Here is a 20,773-nt window from a genome sequence, read left to right on the forward strand (position 1 = left end):
TAAATGCTAATTATGTTCTATAGGCAAAAGGTGATCATGTGGTACGTAGAATCATAGGTTTTGATAAGGAATTTTATGAGTCTAAGGAGTATGACCTTCCTTGAATTTGTAGAAGCTAGTACTGTGCTTTAAGAAAATAAACTAATGGAAATAAAATTAGAATTTCCATGTAATATATCAAAATATATGATATGTTGGTATATTATATAACATGGGTAAGATACCTCAATCATACTTTGTCTTGTAACAGTGGGTTAGATTTCTTTGGAACCACATTTTCTTTTCATGGAGCAATTGGGTTATAATAAATTATAAAGGAAAACTTATTTACAGCTTATTTACAGTAACATGATCCTCTTCTTAGCTGCTTGGGAGATTTTAGTTTCCTATTGTGTTCAACAGAACTTTGTTATAGGATAGAATGACCTTACTAAACTATTTACCATTTATAGGGATCATAGAAACCCAATCCAAGAGAAGCATTCCTCTCCTTGTTCTCTCTTTGTGATACTTTGGTATAGATTAAGATAGGTTTATGGGGGGCTTTTCTGATTTATTAGGTTTAGTTCACTTACTTTCAAATAGACAAGAAGGAGTGGAAAATATGTGGTTCTGCTTATATTATCAGGTTTTCTCAATTCCACCACACTATTGAAAATTGTTCTCACTTAAATTACTAGTGATTCCTTTGTTGCTACACACAGTGGACTTGTCTCAGTCCTCATCCACCTTGATCTTTCTGGAATACTTGATACAATTAATAACCCAATCCTTAGTCCTGGTAAGATGGGGGAAAACAAAACAAAACTGGATTTGGCCTAGTCAGTGGAATACAGAATATAATGACCAGATGTAGCCCAAACTTCAATTTCTGGGTATTGAAATATTATGTAATTGTGAACAGTTCTAGGTCCCATGACTACTAAGGAGTTCTGGTTGGGACAAAGAAAAGAAACTGAGAACTTAGTTGCCCTATGAATTATGCCAATTAATATATACTCTTAACTAGACTTTTGTTAGATTAGGATCATAAAATTTTAAAGGTAAAAGGAACCTCTGGACTTCTTGCCCAGATTATGCTAGAACAAGAGCACCTTCTAAGACATGCTTAAATTGTAGCTGTTCATTCTCTACTTAAATATCTCAGTGGGGAAACTTCTGTCCAAGGTAGCCTAACCCACTTTTGGATAACTCTAATTGGTAGAAAGTTTTTCCCTACACAAAGCAAAAAATCCAAAACAAAACAAAGTATTTTTTAAAAAAATGCCTCCACAGTATCTTCCACTGTTCTATTTCTTCTTTCTTGGGCCAAGAAAAACTTGCTAAAAATCCTCTTTTGGATGACAGAACTTCGAAAACTTGAAGATAGTCATTCCATCTCCCATTAGTCTTCTCTTAATTAGGTCAGATATTGTCTCTTTCTTTAAATTATCTTCAAGGCATTGTTTCAAGTCACCTCAATCTGTTCAGTCTCCTGTAGACAATCTGGAGCTCCTCAGTCAAGCAGTAAGACATTATTAAGCACCTTCTAAGTGTTCAACATGTCTAAGCAGATCTCATATTTTTCTCCAAACCCTCTTCTCTTTTCAACTTTACTATTACAGTTGAGGGTGCCCCCATCTTTCCAGTCACCTAGGCTTACCACCTCAGGGTCTTCCTCAACTCCTGACTCAAACTCACCTTACATAGCCATTCTGCTATTCTATCTACCTTTATAACTCCTCTTATATGTCCTTTTCTCTCAACTCACATAGCCACAGTCCTAATAAAGGCACTTATCTCCCCTTACCCAGAATATTACAATAACCTTCTGAGTGATCTCCCAGCCTCAAATCATACTCTTCTCTCCAATCTACCCTCTACTTAGCTACCAATACCCCAAACTGTAGGACTGAACATTATTGTTCCATTAATCAGTGATCCTCAGTGGTGTCCTCTTACCTCCAGGATCAAATGCAAAATCTCTGCCTGTGAAGGTCCTTCACTACTTGCCCCTTCCTACCTTTCTGATCTTACGATTAACTCCCTTCCCTCTACACACAATGCAGTCCATTGGCCTGTCTGCTGCTCCTCTCACAAGACACTCCATCTGCTAAGGGCCTTTGTACTGGCTGTCCTCCATGCTTGGAATGCTCTTTATCTTTAGATAATATTCTTATATTTAAGACCTTCAGTAGTAAAGACTCATTTATCTTGGTCTCCATTTTATGTCCTCTTGGATTACAGCAATTCTGCCAGTGGTGAAAAGAACTACATAGCCAAGCCTTTATCCCTTTTATCTTCTCCATTAGCTTTCTTGGGTTACTTCAGTGCTCAGCTCAAATCCCAACTTCTGCAGGACACCTTCCCTGGTCCAACTAGTGCCTTCCTTCTGAGATGACTTTGAAGCTATTTTCTCTCTCTCTCTCTCTCTCTCTCTCTCTCTCTCTCTCTCTCTCTCTCTCTCTCTCTCTCTCTCTCTCTCCTCTCTCTCTCTCTCCCTTTCTCTCTCTCTCTCTCTTTCTTTCTTTCTCTCTCTCTTTCTCTCTCTCTGTCTCCCTCTCTCTCTGTCTCCCTCTCTCTCTTTCTTTCTCTCTCCCCCTCCCCTCTCCCCCTCCCCTCCCCCTCTCTCTCCCTCCCTCTCTCCCCTTCCCTCTCTCTCTCCCCCTCTCTCCTTCTTCTCTCCCTCTCTCTCTTTCTCTCTCTCCCTATATATATGTATATATATCTTGTATGTAAATAGTTATTTACACATCTTCCCTGTTAGAATGTGAGATGCTTAAGGGCAAGGCTTGTGCTTTTTGCTGTTCTCTGTATCTCCAGTGCTTAGCACAGTTTTCCAGTACGTAGTAGGTGCTCAATAAATTCTTGTTGTCTGATATTTTGACACCTTTTTTATTATCATGGGAGGTGGTCAGTGATACTCTATCTTTCAATAAATTCCACTGGGATGGGATTTTCTTACATTAGTGTTCATCTCATACTACCAACTGAGACTCTTAATGCCTAAGTCTCATTTTATATCTGTTTGTGAATAACTAGACTTTGAAGTTTGACTCTACCAGCACTCTCCTAGGTCTTCTAAATCTATATTCTTGTCTTATTAAAAACACTATTTGTATCTATTGAGAAGGAAGACGACCACTAAAAGATCATTAGCTTTGGAGTTAGAGAACCTGGGTTCAAATTCCACTTCTGATTTTTTACTACTTGGGTGTGACCTTTAGGCAAGTTGTTTAACTTCCCTGGGCCTCAAGTTCCTTATCTATAAAATGGGAGTACTTATTAGCCATTTAAAAAAGTCATTCCCAATTTTCTTTCCTTGCTGTCCTTTCATTCCTTTTCTTTTTCCTTTCCCTTCTTCACTGATTATTTTAGATTTGTCAGTGGTACACAGACAAATACTGCTTGGTTAGTTTTGCAACACTCAGAGGTTTTTGAGCTTGGAGCAGAGTATAAGGAAGAATATTCTAGCAGTGCCTTTTTTTTTTTTTTAACATTGAATTGGTTCACCAAGGGAGGTTAGGGACTGTTCTTCCTGATGTTTTCTTTAAAATAGATTTTTTTGAGTTATCTCACAGATGGTATAGGCAGACAGTGTCTTGCACATAACAGGTGCTATATAAATGTTGAATTGTCCTAAAAAAACCAAACCCTTGCTAATTCTTTTAGATAAACTCTTCTGCAGAGATCAGGAGGTTACATCTCCTTGTCTTTCCCCTGCTTCACCAAAAATATTTTTTTCCTAATTTTAAAAAAAGTTCTAATTTGCAATAAGCAACTCCCATTATACCTTCCCTGGAAACACACACACACACACACACACACACACACACACACACACACACACACACACTAATATAATTATTGCAACTAATAAGCACAAGTAACTCTCTACTCACATGGATATGTTTTGTTGTTATCTCCATTTCTAAATATGTCATTCCCTCAATACCCTGAGAGCTATTTCCCTCCCATAACAAAAGAAAAAAGAAAAGGCAGTTTAGCCCAATTAATGAATACATCAACTGAGTCCAATAGTATATGTAGTGTTACACATCCACAGTCTCCCAACTATGTAAAGAAGAGAGGGAGGTCCATATTCTTATCTTTTCAGAACCAAGCTTTATCATTTTAATTGAATGGCATTCAGCCTTTCCTTCCTTCCTTCCTTCCTTCCTTCCTTCCTTCCTTCCTTCCTTCCTTCCTTCCTTCCTTCCTTCCTTCCCTTTCCTTCCTTCTTTCCTTCCTTTCTTCCTTCCTTCCCTTTCCTTCCTTCTTTCCTTCCTTCCCTTTCCTTCCTTCCTTCCTTCCTTCCTTCCTTCCTTCCTTCCTTCCTTCCTTCCTTCCTTCCTTCCTTCCTTCCCTTCCTTCCTTCCTTCCTTCCTTCCTTCCTTCCTTCCTTCCTTCCTTCCTTCCTTCCTTCCTTCCTTCCTTCCTTCCTTATTTCCTTTTTTCATTTACATTGTTATGGTCATGATGTATGTATTGTTTTCCTGGTTCTGCTTACTTCACTTTGCATCAGTGCATGTAAATTCTCCCATGCATTCTCCATGTGTTCTTTTAGTTTGTCATTTCTTACCAGAAACAAAGAAAATGAATTTTCAAATCAGGAAAACATTGTATTTAACCTGAACTCTGATATCTCTTAGTGTTATGTTCAATATTGTCATTATTGTGTAAAATATTCTTTTTGTTCTTTCTTTAGGAGGGAGAGGAGGAAATTAACTTTTCAATCAATTAGAGCTGTTTAAAACTGGAACGAACTGCCTCAAATGATAGTGTGTTCCTCCTCCTTCTAGGTCTTCAGGCAGAGGTTGAATGATCACTTGTCTGGTAGAGGGAATTCTTTTCCATTGGACTAGATGCTACTGAGGTGCCTTCAACTTTAAAATTTTTTGATTCTGTGAAACATTCTCCCTGTATTCTATTGTTACAAAACCCCTACTTTCCTTTGAGCTTCCCTCTAAGTTCCTGTTTCCTGGCTGAGAAGGCCGTCAAGTCTTAGCTTGTGGAGCAGAATGACTTATTTATCTGTAGACATTAAAAAGTTGAATGATCCCTGCCCAGTTTTCTTGTATGTTTTCTGATAATATAATTTATTTATTCCCAGAGAGGGGATAGACCTCTAGCACATGACATTTTATCTAACAAAAATTCTTTAACATTTATTTTATCATCAACAAATACAATCTTTTCAGAATATGAACAGAGAAGATTGTATAAGAAACTGGGCTTCTGTTATAGTGTATTTAAAAGAAATATTTATATGCAGTTATTTTTAACAAAATAGTAACATGGTAGTTCTACTTCTGTCATTTTCTGCCTTTTTTCTTGTATTCATTTTAAAAAAGTATATGATAATTTTAAACATTAAAATATATAAAATAAAAAGTAGCATAAAATATATAGCATATTTTAAAAATATATTTAAAATATATTAAAAAGGATATGAAAGGCTATTTTTTCACAAAAAGGAATTTAGCAAATATTTACTATTGTGATCTGACATCTTTGTAGTCAGAAATGAATGAATGAATAAATGAAGCGTTTACTCAACTCTTAATATACCCCAAGTGAGCACTGGTGATACAAATGTAAACAAGTAATATAACTTCAAGGAGATTACATTCTAATAGTGAAAGATAACATGTATATGTGGAGTGGAGGTCAATATTTTGGACTGGGGAGTTAGAGGGAGCAATGATTGGCATTGTGGCGGCATTTGAGTGACATGTTCTTGCCAGGAATGGTAGCAGTAATTTCATTACTTTCCTAGACATTGAGTTGGAAGGAGCTAAATCAGGTTATGTACCTCACAGCCAGGAAGTAGTACCCTGAGACCAGGGTAAGATAAAAAAAGTGAATATACACTGATTGGAGCCCAGGTTCCCAGAATGGGAGGAGAAATGGACTGCTGCTTCTTTGGTGTGTGTTTATGTGTGCCTATATTTGCATGAATGAATAGATTTGTTTATGTAGAAATGTACATATGTATGCCCACATATGTACACATGCATATATATATACATATATATATATATACACACGCTCTGTGTGTGTGTGTGTGTGTGTGTGTGTGTATGTGTGTACTGAACCTGTAATTTTATCATTTTGGGAAAGGAATTCATACCAGTTTGGATCAGCACCTGCTGTGCTGACTCAGAGTTACCTAGGTATTAAGAAGATAAGTGACTTTCTCAAGGTAAAACAGCCATCATCTGTCAGAAGCAGTCAATCAGTAAGCATTTATTAAATCCTTACTGTAACGTGTCAGACATTGTGCTCGGCTTTTGGGGTACAGAGATAAAAAATAAAATAGTCCCTGACTTTAAGGAGATTGCAGTATAGCTGGAGGAGATAGCATGTACATACATAGATATAAACAAAACAGATACTAGATAATTTGTGGAAGAACTCACTAGTGGATATGGGAATGGAAAAGCTTCAGGTAGAAGGTGGTGTTTGAGCTAAGTCTCAAAAGAAAAATAGAGATTCTAAGAGACGGAGGTGAGGAGAAGGTGCTTTCTTCTAGGCATGGAGGGCAGTCAGTGCAAAGGCATTGAAATGGAGATGGGATGTTGTATAAGGAACTGGAAGGTGAGTTTGACTGAATGTCATATAAAAGAAAGGGTGTGATGTGCAATAATGGAAATGGAAATTTGAGATGCTTACAGGACATCCAGTTGGAAATTTTCAATAGGCATTTTTGTGAGAATTGGAGATTGGAGGGAATTGGAGATCAAGAAGAAGATTAGAGCTAAGAACCAAGGAGCAGTCCTACACGAAGGAGGATGACCAAGAGAAAATAGAGTCACAAGCACCTGCAGGATAGAGAGAGTAATAAGGAGGGGAAAGTGGCCAACAGTGTCAAAGACTGCAGAGAAGTCAAGAAGGATGACTGAGGAAAGGGCACCAGATTTAGTCATTGAGATCATCAGTAACTTTGGAGTTAAGTGATAAGATTGGGAGTTAGGACTTGAACCTAGGCCGTCCTACCTCAATTTTTAAAAAAGCTGATTTAAAGCAATTATGTGGGAAAAGAGATTGAGACTGGGCTTGTGATTTACTTAGGAATAGAGAGGTCCCCAATGAAGACATTTCTTCTACCAATGCAGGTCTAGACTTTCCCTGTATTTATAATCCTAGACAGTTGCCTAAAAAAGTAGGAGGTAAAATATCTTACCCAGGGCCATACAGTCTGTAACAAGACATATCTTGAACACACAGTAGGTATATTAGGCTATTAAAATTATACCTTTTAAAATGTAATTCATTTTTAAAATTAAATTGATTTTCTATTCCTTCACAATTAGACAGAAAAACATCCTTATACCAAATATTCAAAATCAAGCAAAACAAATTCCCAAATTGACCATGAGTAAAGAATATGTTGCATTCTGCACCTCAACTCCATGAATTCTCTCTTGGAAGGTAATTAGCATTCTTCATTATCCATCCTCTGGAATCATGATTGGTCATTGTGTTTATCAGTGTTTTTAAATCTTTCAAAGTTTTTTTTCCCTAACAACATTGTTATTTGTGTATATTGTATACATTGTTCCCCTAATTTTGTTCATATCCCTCTGCATCAGTTCACATAAATCTTTTTGGAGTGTTCTGAAACCATTCCTTTCATCATCTTTTATGGCATAATAGTAATCTACTGTCTCTTTGTTTTCCTTGTCCCCTACTTTTGCATGTTTCAGGGCATCGTTGTCTGATTCGTTAGGTAGGAAATTGGCCTGTTTACTTTGGATCCTCCTCCAAGATATATCTTTCAAGCACTATGATCCATATTAGAATATCTTTTCTCTCAGCTGTGATGCTTTTTTGACTTGTGGTCCACCAGTATGAGTGGACCTAGCTTGGATATGTAGCTCTTCTCATTATTGACAGAATTGCTGTAATCCAAGAAGACATGAAATAGAAACCAAAATTAATGAGTCTTTACTACTGAGGGTCTTAAATGTAAGAATATTGTGTAAAGCTCCCCTTCTCTTCCCCAAAAACATGGTTACTAAATATTGTCTTTCTGAACAGTTATAGACATTTTGGTTTATTTAGATTATGGTCAACTTAGATAAGCAGGGAAATTAGAATATAGCATCTAGCTGTCTTTGATGGATTCAAGTTAGCAGATCCAGAAGAATGGCATTTAAAAATGGATTTGAATCAATGGTTTTATTATAAATATGTTAGGATATTGAATTGTGTTTGAGAGCTGGTTTAGTAATTTGCCACTTTCAAGGGAAAGGTACATGGACGCTACTAGTCTTAGATTCTTTTAAAGATTTACAATTTGACCTGCACTCAGTCATCTTGGAAAGATCATGGAAGGCAAGAAAGAGGACTAAAGAAAGGCAAAAATTGTCCCAACTTATAGAAAAGGAAGAAAATAGCATTTGAAAACTGTGGGGCAAGTGATTCCAGGCAAAATTCTAGAGTGTGCAATTAAAAGGAAATTTAGAAAACCGGTAAGAAATAAGTGATCACCACAGCTTTATTAAGCCAAGTCAGATTAAGCTCATTTCATTTTTAACATTGTTATTAGGATGATTGATCAAGGCAATGCAAATCTAGTGTAGCTAGATCTTAAAGCATTTGAAAAAAAATTCCATGCTATTCTTTTTCTAAATTAGTTTTTTTTTTATATATAAGAATTTATTTTTTCTCTTTCTCCCTGCCCCTCCCCTTAGGGGAAAAAAGAAATACTAAGCATCTGTTACAAATATTCATAGTCAAGGAAAAAATAAAAATCCTACATAATCCTGTCTAAACATGTGTACATTATTTTGCATTTTAAGTCGGTCACTCTCAACAGAAGATGGATAGCATTCTTCATTATCCGTCCTCTGGAATCAGATTGATCATCGTGTTGACCAGAATTTTCAAGTCTTTAAGAATTATTTGTTTTTACAATGTTAGTGTAGTATAAATTGTTCTCCTTTTCTCATTTTGCTTTGCATCAGTTCATGCATCTCTTTCTAGATTTATCTGAAACCATTCCTTTCATCAGTTTTTATGGCATAAAAGTATTCCATTCCATTTGTCATACTGTTCTTATAGCTCTGAGACTGCAGGGCAAGTTCTTTGGTGATTTCATCACATTGCTTTCTGCTAGATGTATAGCCTTCTGGTTGCTGCTGAGCATGTCAACACTGTTGGTCATCTTCCCTGGGTGCATGGTTGTAAAGCTTTTTTCTGCTATTACTTCTAACCCTCATTTCCGGGCCACCTGGTGGCCATCTCAACTTCTGTTTATTACAGCACAATGACTAGAAAACCTAATAAAGACTGGTTTTATCTTTAAGATCATACCTGGGGCCACCATGCCCACCTAAATGCATTAAATGAGTCAGGTAGAGTGTTCATAGGAACACTAAGATTAAGGTGTTTATTTTTTTTTCTTTAAACTATCTGCATCTAGGGCTGAATCTTAGTTGGCTATGCTAGATTGTCTAATTTAAGGTTAGTAATTTCTTATAATTCCTGCTTCATTTATTATAGGGATCCCATATCCCTGAAATTTATTTCTTACTAGAATTCCATAAGAATTGTGAGAAGGCTGGGCTTTGAAATCTAATTCAGTCCCAAGAGCTTCTTGCCACACAGATCAACAGGAGGGGGTAAGCTAAAGCAACAAAAAGGGACAGGTGGGATGCCTGCAAATCCTTGGTTTAAAATTCATGGTGTTCACATGAAAATGTGACAAACAACAAAATGCCTAGGCTTGAGCCATTTTCACATAACAATTTCATGGAAAAATTTAACAGATGTAAATCAGTTGCCAGAGTAGATGTCAAAAGATACCAGAAAAACTCATTCTACTAGCTGGAGAACCCACCAAAAGAAGCAATGATTTAAAAGTGAAATTTGTCTGCAAAATTTTATGGAGAAATTTTATGGAAGATTATGAATAATATTGCCTCATAAAAAAGAAGGAGACAGTGAAGGGAAAAGTAAAAGTGTTGCGCCTCTACAAAGATTTTATAACAAATTCTTTTCACTGTCAAATAGAGTTGCTACATTTGAACACCACAGCTATAGATATGCTGCCTGCAGAGATGGAAATGGTACTGAATAAAGTATTGATGGTAAAAGAAACTAAATTAAACCAAATATATATATAGGTGGTCCTAACTTGAGGCACTACAATTTTGAAAGCATGGAGAGATTGATTCCTATCATATAAAAGAAAGAAGGATACCAAAGATATAGGGAGAAATCTTAGACTCTATTACAAAAAATGCCACTGAGGGAATATCAGTAACTGCTGACCCATGTGCTTATTTTCCCTTCTATGCAAAAAACAAATGAGAATAAGCTACATGTGAATTAAGGGCATCCTGGGTGAAATTATTGAAATTATTGTAGGGTGACCATTACACAACTCATGAAAGCTTTAGAGAATATAAGATCCCCACTGTGCTTATCATTTGTTGAATAGAAAAAGTAGAGCAAAATGCCTTTTAAGGTTCTCATCCAACAAGTGGTCTCCCAGGAACATATGTCATATAAAATTCCGGAAAGATCTAATGAGAGAGAATTTTATTTGATCCTCTGATTATTAATATCAAACAAGCCACAGTTCAGAGAGATGCATGCTCACTAAAAGACATTTGCCACAGTTATTCAGAAAATTCAATGCAGAGTGCAGACTGAAGAAGGATATTTTACAGATGATGAGTTCCTCCAGATGCCTATATTTACAGATAGCATCAAACTGTGAAGCATTTCAAATCTTCTTCAATGAGATCCATAACTGTTCAAGAGTTTGGTCTAACTGTCCACACAGGAATAAAAACAACAAGAAGATAAAAAAATAACGTTCAGAATTCTGATATGTAATGGAGTGGCCAACCTCACCTATAGAGTGCATCCATCAGTACGCATATCATGATCGGAAACTGCAAATGGACAATGAGATGAGCTCAGAATTGAACAAGAGGAAGACTGTAGACGAGATTGTTTGGGGGAAATTAATGATCCCAACCTTATCTTTGAAACAAAGGTCCACCTTTTTAATTCCAGTGGTGTTTTGATCCTGTCATATGTCTGATTCATAGGATGCTACAGTTTCCAAAGAATTAACAGCATATAACAAGTTAAGAACTTGCACAGGAGGAACAATGTAGGAGATGTTTTGAAAGAAAGGTATGACACCATAATGAGAATTAGTGACAATGAACTGACAGCTTACATACTCTTGGCATTTTCAAAATGTGAAGAGGGAATATCAGGAGAACTTCCAACATGTTGGGTGGACCCAGTGTCACAAATTTATGGGAGGACGTGGATGAGAGCTTTACAAATTGGGCATTATGACTACTTGGAAGGACACATCACTGAATAAATAAATATTAAAGCAATTATTAAGCTCTTATTATGTGCCAGACACTGTGATCATTGGAAGGGATACTCAAATTAGTGAGGTCACAGTTGCCTATGGGTATTAGTGACTTGGTTAAAGGCAAGAATATTGCATTTCGAGTAGATCACTCAAAGTTGGGAGGGATAACTAATACGCTGGATAACAGAATCAGGAACACAATTTTTTTTTTTAACAGGCTAGAATGTTGGGCCAGATTTGATAAAATAAAAATTAATGATAAAAGTGATGCTTTATTCTTGTGTTTTTAAAAAATGTCAATTTTATGCAAATACAAAATAGAAGAGGTATGACTAGACAACGGTTCATCTTTTATAAAAATGATCTAGGAATTTTGGTAAATTGAAAATTCAGTATGAGTAAATAATGTGCTTATGAGGTTTTAGCCTATATTGAGAGAGGTATTCTATCTAGGACTGGGAATAGTCTGCCCTGGTCAGACCACATCTGTAGGATTATATTTAATGAGGCAGCTAGATAGAGCAGTAGATAGAACACTGGACCTGGAGTCAGGAAGACCTGAGTTAAAATCTGGCCTCAGACATTAGCGGTGTGACCCTGGGTAGGTCATTTGACTACTACTTCCCTCAGTTTCCTCTTCTGTAAAATGGGAATGCTAATAGCAGCTATACCCAAGGTGCTTTTGAGGATCGAATGAGATAATGTTTTGGGACCTTATCAGTTGTATACACTAACCTTTACCGAAAAAGACTTCCCACCATAAGATACTTTTCACAAGTGGTTTTCCGGTGATTTTTGTTCCTGTTTGGGCTGGATTAGCTGGCCTTTGAGATCGCTTATAAATCTGAGGATAGGTGATTTTATGAAATGTTTTTTGAGCAAGAGCAGTTTGGAGAAAAGGACATAAAATTTGATAAGTAATCAGATTATCTGGCCATTAATAAACTGAACGTATTAGTCTTCTCATTCTGAAAAATTAACTTATGCCCCTAAATTTAGTATTTGCACTTACATAGACTGATAATTCCCCAGGTAAATTTGCATTATTTTCATTATGCAGATTTTGTTATTTCACCATTTTATTATATACTAAGTGTATTTATTGTTCTGTGTTCTTTTTAGTTTCCCATCACCCTTATTTCTTGGAATTGGACAGGTAAGTGAAACAAACCAATTTCTTATTTATTGGTAATACTACTGACAAAATCTTAAATACTTTTGTTTATGAATATTAGCAAAGGATATGATTTTAGAGTGGATTTTGAAATGAAGTATGAGATAAAATCGTAGAATAAATGTAGACAGAGAAAACATTCTCTTGAAAGAATCCTAAAGAATGAATCGGAATTCTAATTTTTGAATTGCCTTCAATACTAAGACTATTCAGTATTCTTAAATTCTAGCATTCCTGTTACCCTGAGCTTTTTTTTGTGTTGGAGTAGACTCTGAGATCTTAATGGTGTAGGGAGAGAGTGCCTGGCAAGAAGCTTCCTCTATCCATGCAGAGCACTGTCTTATCTATAGCTGACCTTCTTAGAAAATTTCCTGAGACAATACGAAGTTAAATGACTTGTCTGGGGTTAGACACATCAGAACCTAGGTCTTCCTGATACTAAGGCCATCTATGAAGAACTTAATATGAATAATTAAAATGCAATTGTTTAAATCAAAATCTCTAAAGCATAATTTGTTGTAAAAATATTAAGATAAACCTTCTTATATTGAATCTCACATAAAACCTTAATTATTCCAATAAAGTTCCCTCTTTTTCCTTTTCCTTGAATTTAAATCTCAGGATTATATATTAACCAGGGCTGAGTTTGATTACTCATTTTGTGTACTAGCTGACACAAAAACATCCATAAACTGGTTATACACAGATAAAACAATTGTAATTTATTGTATTGTGCTGAATATTAGCTAGGTTGTATTTTTCCCTGTATATCTGGCTCAGACAAAACCTGATTATATCCTAGAATTGTGTTAGTCATGAAGACAATAATGAAAGTAATCATAAACATGAATAAAGCATCTGTTTTTTCTTAATTTCTTTCAATTCACTTTCAAAGCAAAATAGTGATAATAAGATTTTAGATAGTATTTTAAAGTTTTTTTGACATGGTTTGATACACATTATCTCTTTTGGGTTTCACATCAAACTTGAGGTAGGGTAGGTATTATTATTCCCATTTTACTGATGAGGAAACTGAGATTCAGAGAATTTAGGACTTGTCCATAGTCACACAACTAGTATCAGAAGCAGTATTTGGATCCAGGTCTTCCATACTCCAAGTCTAATACTATGTTAGAATAACATCTGCCTCTAAAATATATCTTATAAATTTATTTTATATAATCCTGACAACAGTCTGAGTTTGCATTCCAAGGACAAGCAGAGCTAAGGACAGAAGGCACATCACCAAAACCCACCATTTTTCTGAATTTCCCCATTACCACAAGCATCCTTCCACTTACTTGCAACTTCCCTGTTGTCCTCAGGTCCTCAAATCCTCACTCAAAATCCCCCTTCATTTCAAACTCTCTAACATCTTTCACGTATGTCCCTTTCTTTCCACTCACACAATCGCTGCCCTAATTCAAGTCCTCATCACCTTTTCAGAGACCATTACAATTTTCACCTCATTAGCCTCTCTACTTTGAATCTTTACACTCCAATCCATCATATGCATGTATATGTTATCAAGGGCATCCTCCATGACAGTATTCATAGAAATGGCAGATTTTCATAAGTGACATTCTACAGTAGACCATAACATTATCCTCACACAATTGATTGAAAGATATAGAGATTTAGAGAATACAGGAACCTACTGTGCTTTTCCTTTGTTCATTATTTTAAAAACTACTGATTGCATAGAACAAAATGCTGCCTTAAGGTGAGATTTCACTTCCGTTTTTCTAGCCATACCATTACTACAACACATGGCACATAATAGCACTTAATAAATAATTTTCTTTCATTCATTCAGAGACATCTCTTTGAAAGAGAAAAATATATGCACATTTCTTTTCCTTTCATAGGGATCTTATTTTCCATGTACAGCCTGTCTGGAGACACAATGAATATAGAGGGTGGTGGTTTTGGAGTCAGGCAGACCGAGCTTAATATGCCACTTCAGATGCTTGCTAGCTATGACCCCAAGTAAGGCCCTTCACCTCTTTCACTCTCAGTTTTCTTATCTGTAAAATATGGATATTTTCTGTAGCATTTATCTCACAAGGTTCTTATGAACATCAAAATGAAATAATTTTCCTATAAAGCAAAGCATATTACAAACCCTAATGTCAAAAAGTATCCTTTATTATAATTATCTCCAAAGTCTCTTCTGGCTCTAAGACCTATCTCACAAGGTAGTTAATTATTAGGAAATCACTTAATTAATTTTTAAAAATTCATTTTTTGATTTTTTTTGTTTTTACATCACATATTTCCTTACCATATGTCTTTCTGCTTCCTCTTGCCAAGAATGATTCCTTATGACACGAAATAAAAAAAGAGAAGGGGGAGAAGTTTCTCAAACCTACCCAACATATCAAATTAACCTGACATTATATGCAGTGTTGTACTTTCATACTCCCTCAATTCTGCAAAAAAAGGGGATGGGGCAGGGGGGAGAGGGAGGGCACTTGCTAAATTTTAAAGCGCTCATAAGCATCTGTTGTTACAGGTGATGTCCTCTATCATACCAAAGTATCATAATTCTTTTCAACTTTATGCACACTGGGCCTGAAAACAAGTCTCTTTGGGCTAGCACAAGGGCACAGTAGGAGAAATACATATGATATTTGGTGGGAAAATCTTGGTATTTTAAAATAAAGTATTTGAATTTTCTGTCTATTAATGAGTAAGCCTTTTAAGCATCACCTCCCTGGGTAATAAATGACCATAATGGAATTAGTTTATCCCTTTTAATGACAAAACCCATGCCTTCTATTTGGTATAAAACAAGGTGCTTGAAATAAAGGATAAGTTTTTAAAAAAAAATATTTTTGTTATATCAAATGACTTATAGAAATAATGTACCTGAAATGACCAGAACAAAAAAATTTCAAGAATCAATTTTTTTCTCTCAGAATTATTATGTTTGTTTATTATTATTACTTTACTTTTAATGATTTTTAATGCTTAAGACTTCTTCCATGCATTTTACTGGTATTTCTTTCTCTTTAGATGGCAGTGACCATAGTGATACTATATATATCTAAGCTAAATAAAATTATTCAATTCCCCGATTTTAACAAAAGCATCCCTGTGAAGGTATGTAATGAAAGTACTTCTCATTATTGTGGAGCGCATGTGAAAATGTCAGAGAATATTAAGCGATTGAGAGGAGGTGGGGCTGGAGAGGTAGGGGGTGGAACATATAGAGCTGGGAAGACCTAGATTAAAATCCTGCCTTGACACATACTGACAAATTAATTAATCTCTCAGTCTTCTGGGCAAGTCCCTAAGGCTTCAAGTTGTGATGTTGTGGCTAGCCTGCATTGGCAAAGGGAATTTCCTCTTTTGAGAGTTCCCCATATCAATGAAATCATAGGTCTTGCTATTTTGTATTCTATCCTCATTCCTTCCCCCGCAGTAGAACCACCCCACTCACGTGGGAGTTCTGTAGATCTTTGAGGTCAGACACAAGCAAAGGCAGACTCCTTATTATATGGTGGTGAAAGCAGATATCTGGGATCTAGATCAGTTTTAGTTCAAACGCCTATCACTGTGGTAAGTAGAGTGGGGAAATCTGGAACTCAGCACATAAATGAATAATTCATTCAAAGTATTTTAAAGGAAACAGCAGATTATTTTTATTTGCCATTGTGGACTGCTTTTGGTTTCTGTTGATTTGCATTGTCCACTTTGTATTGTCATGTCCCTATTAATGTGACAGACTCAAATATCTAATCTGCATTTTATCAACAAATCTGTATATTCTTTCATTAAAAAAAAATACTATTTTCCTCTGCCCCATAGAATGGAGGTTTTCTTTTTGTTTGATTGAAAAAAAAAGTACTTTGGCTAAAGTTCATGAAAATATGCCTGAATCTCCTTCAGCTTGTGTACATTAAATCTCAATACTCCCCTTCTTCTAGTTGTTATGCCTAGGGGTGAGATTGGAACTCCTTTGCAGTTGAAATCCAGATGGAATTGTAGTTAATTGATTTGTATAATGATAAGTAGACTGCTGATTATGGTAGAATTCTAAGTTCTAATTTCTTTTTAAGACTCAAACCTTAAAGGCAAATCTTTTACACAAAATTGTCACTCAGCATTTGGAAGTAAATCTAGTGATGTGCTCCAGTGATTATGGCTATTGTTCTAGAACGATCCTGTTTCTAACCCTTACTAGTTATTGGCAAGGCAGTTCTTGCTACAAGGTATATATATGACCATGCGCACACCACTCGAGCTCTCTAAGCCCTAGTGTCTATCTGTAGAATGAGGATCATCATATCTGCAGGCTTAGCTCGGAGGACTGCTGTAAGACTCAAATGAGATAAATCTTTATAAAGCTGTTTGAAAACTCTGAAGTCCTATACTGGCTGTCCTGAATGTTTTAAAGTAGCTTAATAGCTGAAAATTTCCCCAAGACATTTAGAACACACTGTATAATGTCGGTTACTGCTCCTACTATTTAGCAGTACAGTTTGGGTGACTCAGTTGGTTAGATACTGTGCTGAGGCAACCACAAATATGGTTTCAATCTGAAGTCAGTTTTTTTTCTCTCACTGGTTGCAGTTTTAACCCTAGCTAACAGTTTTACAAATGCAAAGCTTTAATTGCACAGCAAACTTTGGGAAAGAGTGTAAGATGGATCAATGGAAATCCATCCTCATTCCTGGCAAAAGCAACTTCAAATATCTTCTCCACTAGGGAGGTGTGTCATGGAAAGATATTTATATTAAAAAAACATGTTGGATCTGTAATAACTACCACACTTTCATTTTTTTAAAAATTGCAGCTCTTTCCTCTGCCTCTCCTTTATGTTGGAAATCACATAAGTGGATTGTCAAGCACAAGTAAACTAAGGTACAATTAAGATAAAATGTAGTTAAGGTTGCTTTATGTGTGTTGTGTTTTTTTTTTTTTAGATATGGAGGAGAAATAATCAAAACAACTGTATTTGAGTTACATTTGGGGAGGGAGTTCAGAATTATGACTTCACTGGTTTTGGAAATACCTGATATATTAACTTGCTGTACTGAAAAAGATAAGAAACTATAAATTACAGTGTTAGAAACTGTCTGGGATGTGACAGGGGGCTTGGCTGTTGTCACAGAACTAGGAATTGTCAGTGGTAGGGCTTGAACTCAAGTTTTTCTGATTCCAAGGTAGATATTTTATCCATTCTCTAATATTGCCTTTTTTCTGTTGAATATAGAGAAATTAACATTCAGTATTATAAGACATTAAGGATCTATTTTCAGCATGATTTACATGAATTAATTTTTTTCTTTGTAACATCCACATTTTGATAAAAAAAACTGTTTAGTTAATCTCTGTTCGAAATCTGCAGATGCTAAGGCAGCAGGTGTAGGTGAAATGGAGGATAGAAAGTGAAGACAGAGAGCTTAGGACAGGCAGGTTCACTTATGTGAATATGAAACTTCACTTCCTATTTGTCTTCTCCACCCTCACCTCACTATTTTATACGAACAAGAGGATTTTGTCAGTTGTGCTAAATGTCAGCTGTTATTTAGAAAAAAAATAAAGCTAAATAGTCACTATCAGTTTTGTGCTGGAGATGTCTAAAATTTTTGTTTATATTTGTATATTGGAGATCATCAGTTAGTGTCTTAGTGATAGAATTCACTGACATATTATTAACTGGCTTACGTAGTATAAAGAGCACTGACTCTGGAGACAAAGGACCTTGGATCAGATCCTGCCGCTGATATGGTGTGATTTTGGACAAGTCATTTTGCCTTCTTGGGCCTCAGTTTGCATCTCTGTAAAATGAGAGGGATTGGACTAGATGACTCTGAGGTCCCTAACAACTCTTGATCTATGATTTAATAAAAATTACTGTCCTCCTAGGTAGGTTGTAAGGTAGGGAGTATAGAATGAGTAAACTATGGTCCTTCAGAGTTAAGTGGTTTGCTCATGCTTGCACAGTTACTAAGTACTTGAGGCAGGATTTGAATCCAGGTCTCCCAAGTCCCAGATTAGTGCACTATCCGCTATGTTAGCCTGCGTCTCCATATGTGAAAATGGCGATGGTAGAAAGAATAAAAGATAAAAAAAAATTGTAAAGATAGAAATGTAGAACATTAAGGATCCAAAAAATGTATATATACATATCTATATCTATATCTATATACACCTATATATATGTATAGACAATACAGAATGACTCTAATGGACATAGAAGCACACAAATACTGGTCTAAAAATTGTGAATTGGAGATGATGAGTGACCAAAAGGAGGAAGGTGCACTTGGAAAGTATCTTGGCACTTACTTCAGTTCATAGTGTCAAAGTTGAAGTAGCTATACTAGCCAGTTGAGACAAAAATCTTCCCAAACCTCCAAAGAAACGCCCCCCAGGATCTTAGCAACATAGTATCCAAATAAAACAAATAAATATACAGACATTATATTGTAAATCAAAACACTTGCTTATGCTTATAGCCCCATAAACATGAGTCCTCATTAATATAGTACATATGCTAATAGTAGTAGCATGTCAGTTTCATATAGGTTATGGGAAAAATAATTGTCCCTAAGTGGGTAGGAATAACACCCAACAAGATGGAAAATGAAATTAGCAATGAAGCAAAACTTCTTGAAATACATGGCTATATTGGAAATACAGTAGATCAATAAAAAGTATGCAAAATGTGTGCATTCCCAAAATGAAAGCAAAACGGCAAATGCGTTCAAAAGGAGCTGTAGCAATAAAAACCTACTCATAGTAAAGGAAAAAAACAAGATAAATGTTTCAGAGTGGAGAGGTGAGAGTCTATTTGGAAGCCAAAGAAAAGCACAAGCTATGAAACAAGGCAAAAACTAAAACAGAATTTTAAATATTAGGATGGAAAAAATTAAAATATTAAATTCAAAATATTTAAAATTAAATAGAGAAATAAAAGTACAATAAAAGTAAATGGGACAAAGTTTCTGCCAGATAGCACCAACAAAAGTTCAAAATCATTACTAACAACACCCAAGAAAAGATTAAAATAGCTTTAAAAATAATAAAACAAAAAATCAGGCAAGAAAGCATCAGAAAAAGATCACTATTCAAAAAGGAATTTCCAAGGATGAAATCCCCACAAGTAAGGTAGTAAAGGGGTGGTGGGATTCATGAGTATTTGTTACAAATCACAGGGGGTCCCACCTGTAAGAGGTACGGAGGCAACCTCATTTATGCAAGATCAGGTCTTTCTAGGTGTCTCTGAAACCATCCCCTTCATTTCATACACATTTATATGGTGTAACTTGTTCAACTGTTCCCCCTTTTGTGGGTACCTTTTCGTTTCCAATTATTTGCCACCACAAAAAAAGTTGCTATAAATATTTTTGAAACACCCCTTATTAGAGTTTGTTTTGCTTAGTACTAATCTCTCTTAATTTTCTTATTCCCCCTTCTCTCTTTTCCTCTTGATTTCCTTGTTGAGTGAAATGTTATTTCTGTACCCAATTCTGTGTATGTTTTTTCCCCTCTATCGAACAGTTTAGAGGAGTGTATGAGGTTTGAGTATAATCAACTTTCCTTTCTCCTTGTTTGTAGACTTATACTTGCATACGCTCATTGTTCAGGATAATTTCCCCCATCCTTCTTTTTCCTTTCCCTATCCTGTAGCATATTCCTCCTGCCTTCCTTTTTCATTTTTAAGGTCACCAAAAAAATAACAGAACCACTTTCAGGACCTCTGTATAAATTAGATTCCCTCTATGACCCCTGAGGATGATAGCACTCTGAAGAGAGACATGTATCATCTCCTCATATTAGAATGCAAGCAGTTTATTCTTTTTTAGTTTCTTATGCTCACTCATGATTACCTTTTTGTTTTTCTCTTAACTCCTATGTTTGCACTTCAAAGTTTATATTCAGCTCTGGAGTTTTTCATCAGGAATATTTGGAAGCTCTCTTTCTTTAAAGGTCTACTTCTTACCCTTGTAGGCTTATGAAAAATTTTACTGGGGGTATTCTGGAATATAAGTCCATATCCTTTTCCTTTTGGAATATCATATTCTAATATCTCCACTCCTTTACAGTGGTGACTGCTAAATTATGTGCAATACTGACTGTGACTTCTCAGTACTTAAATTCTTTTTTTTTTTCTGGCTGCTTACAATTTTTTTTTTCATCAAGAAGCTCTGGATTTTGGTTATAATGTTCTTGGCAATTACACAATCAGGATATGCAAGTAGAAGTCTTATACAAACAAGGAGAAAGGGGATTTGATGACATTTGAACCTGAC

The 20,773-nt window shown here is 35.7% G+C and overlaps 1 protein-coding gene across 3 annotated transcripts in view; it reads left to right on the plus strand.

Moving 5' to 3' along the window:
- Positions 1-20,773, plus strand: part of SLC35D2 (solute carrier family 35 member D2) — a 57,651-nt gene that overhangs the window by 4,118 nt on the left and 32,760 nt on the right. For 2 of the 3 annotated variants that reach the window (XM_072596889.1, XM_072596890.1), the window contains exons 2-4: positions 12,455-12,488; positions 15,525-15,611; positions 17,308-17,375. The exons of the other annotated variant lie outside the window; for it this stretch is intronic. In XM_072596889.1, the coding sequence (XP_072452990.1) occupies positions 12,455-12,488; positions 15,525-15,611; positions 17,308-17,375 (189 nt within the window). The remainder of the gene's footprint in view (positions 1-12,454; positions 12,489-15,524; positions 15,612-17,307; positions 17,376-20,773) is intronic. 3 annotated transcript variants of the gene reach the window in all.

This window comes from Notamacropus eugenii, chromosome 3 (assembly GCF_028372415.1).
Source record: "Notamacropus eugenii isolate mMacEug1 chromosome 3, mMacEug1.pri_v2, whole genome shotgun sequence".
NCBI classification, from domain to species: domain Eukaryota; kingdom Metazoa; phylum Chordata; class Mammalia; order Diprotodontia; family Macropodidae; genus Notamacropus; species Notamacropus eugenii.